General features: G+C 30.2%; 1 protein-coding gene across 1 annotated transcript; it reads left to right on the top strand.

Moving 5' to 3' along the window:
• The first annotated feature begins 7,145 nt into the window (after window positions 1-7,145).
• Window positions 7,146-7,922, top strand: LOC119616394 (general odorant-binding protein 56d-like). Its single transcript, XM_037972752.1, has 2 exons — window positions 7,146-7,435; window positions 7,501-7,922. The coding sequence occupies exons 1-2, from the start codon at window positions 7,382-7,384 to the stop codon at window positions 7,852-7,854; spliced, it is 408 nt and encodes a 135-aa protein (XP_037828680.1). The 5' UTR covers window positions 7,146-7,381; the 3' UTR covers window positions 7,855-7,922.
• Window positions 7,923-8,242: the final 320 nt, after the last annotated feature.

Here is an 8,242-nt window from a genome sequence, read left to right as displayed (position 1 = left end):
TTGTGTCCAAATTGAAATATATTGTACATGTTTCATTAGCATGTTTAAATTCTTTTTGTTTTGTTTTTGTTGCTGCTGCTGCTGTTGATACCATGTGTCATGTACCGGATATTTGTGGTTATTTATAGCTTAAAGATGTTGTCACTTTAAAATGAAAAACACAAACATACAAACCAGCGGACAGCAAAAGCAAAACTTTGCAACACTCCCAAAAAAACCGAACACCGAATGTATGTGCTTTGTTTTGTCTATACGTACTTTTTTTGCTCACAAATATTTCATTAACAATTTATTATAAAGGAAGTCAAAGAAAATTCACAACAAAAGTTGAAGTTCAAAGGAAAAATCGTCTAAAACTTTTGCACTTCTACTGCTACTACATGGTCAGCATTTTGATGTGTTAGCAGAGATAAAAGTTTGCCAAGAAAATGAAAGAAAGCATTCCTGTTGACAATGTTTAAGAAATGTCCAATAAAGCTTTTAGGTTTTGTTTTTCAATACAAGATTAATGATAAAAATTTGTTTGGCTTGATTAAATATAATATTTATGTAGTTATTAGTTTTTGTTATTTTTTTTTGTAGATTTTAGATTGTTTTGGAGTGTTTTTTTGTATCTTAAAAGTATAAGAGGTTCAAGATAGTATGTCTAAGTTAAGTTTAAAACTTATAGGGAGCAAACACAACACTTTAGTATTGAATTTTTAATGAAAATTCTAGTGAAATGTTAAATTTTTTAGTGAATTTTTAGTCAAAAGTTTATTTTTAAGTGTTTATTTTAGTGAAACATAGAATTTTTAGTGAAAAATTGAATATTTAGTAAAATATTTAATTTTTAGTGAAAAATTGAATTTTTTGTGAAAAATAGAATTTTTTGTGAAAAATAGAATTTTTTGTGAAAAATTGCATTTTAGTGAAAAATTTAATTTTTAATAAAAATTTAAATTTTTAATAAAAATATTAATTTTTGGTAAAAAAAAATAATTTTTGATGAAAAATCCTTTTATTAACATCTTGCGAATAAAAATACTCCATTAACCAACTTGGTCATAATTCCCATAAAGTTTACTTTTGCGTTAATAGACAACTATATAAACGAACTTACTTGTTAAAGTGTGTGTAACATAACGAAAACAACAACAATACCATCAAGAATACGAGTAAAGGCTTAAAAGAAAAACTGAGAAGCGCATAGTAAGCATCGTTTACATTTTCTGTTAGCAGTGATTTGTCGCTATTATTTCAGCGTGTAGAAAATGTTTTGATATAACATATTATATATCATTGGAAAGGTAATGAAGTCTAGTTTTTAGAAATTCTATCAGTTTTTATACTATTGAATAATTTTTTAGCACAAACTATCAAATAAAGTATTTAAAATAAAATTTTTAAAAATTCTAAATATTTTAACATTAAACACAAATTTAAACAAAATTACATTAAAAATTTAACTTAAATTTACTTAAAACACTAATAACACTTTAATTTGCATAAAAAATACACAAACATATGCTCAATAGTATTCTTTTTTGTAATCCTTCATAAAAATTTAAAACTTTTCTATTAAAACATTGTTTTTGCAATTGAATATAAAATAAATAAAATAGCTAATTTCAATTAAATCATAGTGAAACAAATTTCTAAATCTCGGTAGAATAAATACTAAATTTACATTATGCTTAAGCTTCCTTTTCCCTTTTTTTGCGAACAAACACATGTGCTACAAATTCTAGTTAAAACATTTCCGATACAATAAGAACATAGATACATACATATGTACATATGTATGTAAGTATGTGTATATATAAAAACACAAATTTAACTAGCAGACAGTGTAACGTTTGTAATAAAAAGAAATCAAAATGAAAAAAAAAATTGAGTAACAAAACAGTCATACATATGAAAATAACCATTTGAGATTAGCTTGACATTGTTGACATAGGATCCCTTATGTAAATCTACACGAAATGCAGCAGTATGTAATGTATGCATGTTAGGATGACGATATGTACTATATATGTAGTATATTGTTATATATGTATGTCTGTGTTTTTTTGCCATAAGTATAGCAAAGAACCCAAAAGGATGATAATATACACGCCCCATTTGAAGATGGGTTTACAATAAGGATAGAGAGAAAAAAATAAATGCACATCAAAATAATACTGTTTTTATAGCAAAAAATAGCGACAACGAGTGTTAAGGAAAAAACAGAGAATGATATGTACCCTACATGGACTAGGAGTTTGTTTAATTTAGTTCTGTTCTAGTTCTGTTCTAGTTCTGTTCTAGTTCTGTTCTAGTTCTGTTCTAGTTCTGTTCTAGTTCTGTTCTAGTTCTGTTCTAGTTCTGTTCTAGTTCTGTTCTAGTTCTGTTCTAGTTCTGTTCTAGTTCTGCTCTAGTTCTGTTCTAGTTCTGTTCTAGTTCTGTTCTAGTTCTGTTCTAGTTCTGTTCTAGTTCTGTTCTAGTTCTGTTCTAGTTCTGTTCTAGTTCTGTTCTAGTTCTGTTCTAGTTCTGATCTAGTTCTGTTCTAGTTCTGTTCTAGTTCTGTTCTAGTTCTGTTCTAGTTCTGTTCTAGTTCTGTTCTAGTTCTGTTCTAGTTCTGTTCTAGTTCTGTTCTAGTTCTGTTCTAGTTCTGTTCTAGTTCTGTTCTAGTTCTGTTCTAGTTCTGTTCTAGTTCTGTTCTAGTTCTGTTCTAGTTCTGTTCTAGTTCTGTTCTAGTTCTGTTCTAGTTCTGTTCTAGTTCTGTTCTAGTTCTGTTCTAGTTCTGTTCTAGTTCTGTTCTAGTTCTGTTCTAGTTCTGTTCTAGTTCTGTTCTAGTTCTGTTCTAGTTCTGTTCTAGTTCTGTTTCTAGTTCTGTTCTAGTTCTGTTCTAGTTATGTTCTAGTTATGTTCTAGTTATGTTCTAGTTCTGTTCTAGTTCTGTTCTAGTTCTGTTCTAGTTCTGTTCTAGTTCTGTTCTAGTTCTGTTCTAGTTCTGTTCTAGTTCTGTTCTAGTTCTGTTCTAGTTCTGTTCTAGTTCTGTTCTAGTTCTGTTCTAGTTCTGTTCTAGTTCTGTTCTAGTTCTGTTCTAGTTCTGTTCTAGTTCTGTTCTAGTTCTGTTCTAGTTCTGTTCTAGTTCTGTCTGTTCTAGTTCTGTTCTAGTTCTGTTCTAGTTCTGTTCTAGTTCTGTTCTAGTTCTGTTCTAGTTCTGTTCTAGTTCTGTTCTAGTTCTGTTCTAGTTCTGTTCTAGTTCTGTTCTAGTTCTGTTCTAGTTCTGTTCTAGTTCTGTTCTAGTTCTGTTCTAGTTCTGTTCTAGTTCTGTTCTAGTTCTGTTCTAGTTCTGTTCTAGTTCTGTTCTAGTTCTGTTCTAGTTCTGTTCTAGTTCTGTTCTAGTTCTTCTAGTTCTGTTCTAGTTCTGTTCTAGTTCTGTTCTAGTTCTGTTCTAGTTCTGTTATAGTTCTTTAATGGTTTAAGCAGCGTATTTTGAATTCGTTTACACTCCTGCTAGCCTAGTTTTTTCTTCAGCCTTCATCTTTTTTATAGAATTTCACGCAATTATGTCTTTTACTACGGCACCATATGTTTAAATGACTAAAGTAGCTTTAGGAAGTTGTTGCTAAAACGTGCTGTGTTGTAGTATTGTTCTTGCAACGTATTATCCAACAGAGAGAAAAAGATACCAGGAAAAGGAAAAACAACAGCCAGGCAGCAACAACAGCATCAGGAAAAAAATTGGATTGTTAAACAAATTTAGCATATTGTTGCATTATACTTATACATCCACTATGCAACAAGAAGAAAAGATCTGAAAAAAGTCTTATAATATTGCAGCTACAATTGTAGCAAAAAAATGTTGGAAAGTGTTGTTATAATGTTGCCAAAGAAAAAAAAAAAACTGAAAAAGTGGCTGGTTACACATGCTTTTACTCTGTGTGACATTGAACGAGTGTCCTTTTTTTTTTGCTAACAATTTTAAATATGCAACAGTTTTCTTCTTTACTACTTCGCATTTTGTATTATCTTGTGTAAATTTTTTTGTTCTTGTGTAAAAATCTCAGCTAGAGTATACAGCTTTAGCCAACTTTTTAATATCCTAGTAAAACATACCAACACCCTGTGAAAACCAGCAGTCTCAGTGAAGTGTTTCCAAAAAATTAAAAAAAGATACATAGCGTTTTTAAGCAGAGCTGCTGCTAAGTAACGCTTGAGTGGCTGTGTAGTGGTATTAAACATAAATGGATTTTTTTTTGTTGCACGTTCCTCTCTGTATGTATTTATTTATTTTTTGTTAGTTTTTATCTTCTAAAGTATAATAACCAACATTGTATTAAAATAACCTACAGTCTGGAAATTATGCTCCTATTGAAATGGTATACAAAAAAAGAGAAGGGCGTTCAAAGCAGTGTCCTGTTTTAATATTATTTTTTTTTTTTCGTCTTTGTTTATTTTCAACTTCATTTTAAGGTATGTTTCTAAGTATGTTTCTTTTTGTTGCAAGTATACGTACATATGTATGCATGTTGGTGTCCTTGTGTAATTTGTGCTCGCATGCGGAAAACTTAATCATTTCTATTGTATTATTATTATTTTGTTTAATATATTCCCAAACAAATGCTTACATAAAACACCATCATGGTTTAGATAGAATAAAGCCACCGATGGAGGACTTACACTTCGTTACATTAGGGCGATAAAACGTGACCAACTATAAATGTCCTTGTTCAGTTCTCGCACAAATCAAGTTCAGTTCTAGTTTAGTTCTCGCTCAAATCTAGTTCTGCTTTTATTTAATTCTAGTTCAGTTTCTCTTTAGTTCTAGTTCTGTTCTAATTCAGTTCTAATTCAATTCTAGTTCAGTTCTAATCCAATTCTAGTTCAGTTGTAGTTCAGTTCTAGTTCAGTTCTAGTTCTGTTCTATTTCAGTTCTAGTTCAGTTCTAGTTCAGTTCTAGTCGTTCTAGTTCAGTTCTAGTTCAGTTCTAGTTCAGTTTCTAGTTCAGTTCTAGTCAGTTCTAGTTCAGTTCTAGTTCAGTTCTAGTTCAGTTCTAGTTCAGTTCTAGTTCAGTTCTAGTTCAGTTCTAGTTTCAGTTCTAGTTCAGTTTAGTTCAGTTCTAGTTCAGTTTAGTCAGTTTCTAAGTTCAGTTCCAGTTCAGTTCTAGTTCAGTTCTATAGTTCAGTCAGTCTAGTTCAGTTCTAGTTCAGTTCTAGTTCAGTTCTAGTAGTCAGTTCAGTCTTCAGTTCTAGTTCAGTTCTAGTTCAGTTCTAGTTCAGTTCTAGTTCAGTTCTAGTTCAGTTCTAGTTCAGTTCTAGTTCAGTTCTAGTTCAGTTCTAGTTCAGTTCTAGTTCAGTTCTAGTTCAGTTCTAGTTCAGTTCTAGTTCAGTTCTAGTTCAGTTCTAGTTCAGTTCTAGTTCAATTCTAGTTCAGTTCTAGTTCAGTTCTAGTTCGTTCTAGTTCAGTTCTAGTTCAGTTCTAGTTCAGTTCTAGTTCAGTTCTAGTTCAGTTCTAGTTCAGTTCTAGTTCAGTTCTAGTTCAGTTCTAGTTCAGTTCTAGTTCAGTTCTAGTTCAGTTCTAGTTCAGTTCTAGTTCAGTTCTAGTTCAGTTCTAGTTCAGTTCTAGTTCAGTTCTAGTTCAGTTCTAGTTCAGTTCTAGTTCAGTTCTAGTTCAGTTCTAGTTCAGTTCTAGTTCAGTTCTAGTTCAGTTCTAGTTCAGTTCTAGTTCAGTTCTAGTTCAGTTCTAGTTCAGTTCTAGTTCAGTTCTAGTTCAGTTCTAGTTCAGTTCTAGTTCAGTTCTAGTTCAGTTCTAGTTCAGTTCTAGTTCAGTTCTAGTTCAGTTCTAGTTCAGTTCTAGTTCAGTTCTAGTTCAGTTCTAGTTCAGTTCTAGTTCAGTTCTAGTTCAGTTCTAGTTCAGTTCTAGTTCAGTTCTAGTTCAGTTCTAATTCAGTTCTAATTCAGTTCTAGTTCAGTTCTAGTTCAGTTGTAATTCAGTTTTAGTTCTGTTTATACATAGTTGGTGCCTTTAAGTCGCACAATGTCTGTCTCTATTTTAGTAGGGTCTAAGACCTTAATGTTATGGAAAATTGTATTGTATTTATTTTTATTTTTTAATTTTCGAGCAAAGCCAATGTATTCAGACAAACATTAAGAGTACTGGCAACATGTGTATGTTTAAAAATAAGTATGATAGTAAGTATGTTAATGTGTGTCAACAATAGTTTGCCGTATCTGTATATAAGCATGTGTAAGGATACGAATTTTGCATATATTTTAATATTTAATTCCTCGCGGCATCATCAAATACTCGTTAAGATCCACAATAAATGTTTGCAACAAACGAGTTATCCTTTCGTTTTTTCTTCAATTTATTTTTCAATTTAAATTTAATATTTAGCTTTGTAGCCAAATTTAATGCATTGTAAACTTAAAGGGGCATTAGTTGATGTAAGTATTAGTTAATGTATGTATATTTGTATGTAAAATTGGAGTTTGGAGAAAGCAGAGAACTATTTATATGAAAAAATCAAACGCAAATTTGAATGTAAAGCTTTATTACAAATTCAATTGAAATACTTAAGACAGTTTTCTTTTTTTTGATATTATTTCTGTATAAAATGACAACTTAAGCACAGACTTGCCCGTTTTTAGAGGCTCATATGTAGAATATTTGAGCAAATTTTAATTATATATAAATTGGCAAACTTAAACAGTGATCAATTAGTCTAAAACAAATAAAACAAAAACTAATTATCAAAAATTTGCAACCAAATTATAAAAATCTCACTGATACACTTGCACTAGACCATATAATTAAATCTATATATTTATCGTTGTTACACAAATCCAGGCCTCCAACAAATAAATCATTAATATTCATTAACTTACAATTTGATTTTAATCAAAATATGACAAACACTATAAAATTACTATAAAAAATATTTTTTTATTATCAACATTAATTTGATTTAAGTCACCAAAACTAATAATAGAACCCACCTCTAGTATTCTAGATTTAAATAAATTTTGTTGTTTGTTATTAAAAAAAATACTAAAAAAATATTTAAAAAAAACTTTCCTTATCATCATAAATTTAAAACTTGAGGGTACAAGTCAGCTCATATTGAGGTTTTCTATAATTTCATGAAACTATTACCCAAACAAAAAAATATAATAAATAGCAATAATAAAAAAACCAAAACAAATTATAAATAATTAAAAAATAAGCTATATAAAAATGCATATATTTAAATTGTTTAAAATATAAAAAAACATACAAACAAAACAAGATTTAAAAATTTCTAGAGAAAAACACAATTTGTTATAAAAACCCCGGTTTGAGTTTGCAATCATCACAGTCATTATTGGACTCTTATCTGAAACCAACAAAAAAAAAAAACTAAACATTTAAAATGAAGGTCTTCATCACTTTAGCTGTTGTTTGCTTAATTGCCTCTGCCTTTGCGGTAAGTAACAAATCCACCCAGGAATCAGGATCAAACATCTATTTTATTATATCCAATTCCTCCAGCACCACGAATTGTCCGAAGAAGAAAAAGCCAAAATCAAGGCTCACTACGCAAAATGTGTTAAACAAGAGAATGTCCCCGAAGCTGATGCCACTAAATTGAAAAACAAGGAATTCGCTAATCCTACACCAGCCATGAAATGTTTCGGTGCTTGCTTCCTTGAAGAAGTCGGCATCTTGAAGGGTGATGCTGTCCAAGAAGATGTTGTTATGGCCAAATTGGTACCCCACTACGGTGAAGAAAATGTCAAGAAGGTTTTGGAGAAATGCAAAAATGAAAAGGGCGCCGATCGTTGTGAAACCGGTTACAAAATCTTCGAATGTGTTGAAAAAGCTAAAGCTGAATTAGGTCACTAAATTGTAAAACACCGGTGATTCGAAAAAAGTATTAAATATGTTAAAATAAATGTTGAAAAAAAGTAAAACTAAGTTTTTAATTGATTTAACAAACATTTTTCACAAACAAAAAATTATAAAAAAAAATCTTCTTGGTTAGAGAATCAATAGAAAATCCTACTACTTTATACAAATTTAAGAGTAAATTCACTCTTAAGACAGAAGAAAACGTTCTGTTCTTTTTTTGATCTGTTCTAGTTCTGTTCTAGTTCTGTTCTAGTTCTGTTCTAGTTCTGTTCTAGTTCTGTTCTAGTTCTGTTCTAGTTCTGTTCTAGTTCTGTTCTAGTTCTGTTCTAGTTCTGTTCTAGTTCTGTTCTAGTTCTGTTCTAGTTCTGTTCTAGTTCTGTTC

This window comes from Lucilia sericata, unplaced genomic scaffold (genome assembly GCF_015586225.1).
Source record: "Lucilia sericata isolate MDLA Ls3-8-SP2 unplaced genomic scaffold, ASM1558622v1 Contig000070F_arrow, whole genome shotgun sequence".
NCBI lineage: Eukaryota > Metazoa > Arthropoda > Insecta > Diptera > Calliphoridae > Lucilia > Lucilia sericata.
The sequence above is the reverse complement of the archived record's forward strand: the minus strand, read 5'-3'. Positions and strand labels throughout refer to the sequence as shown.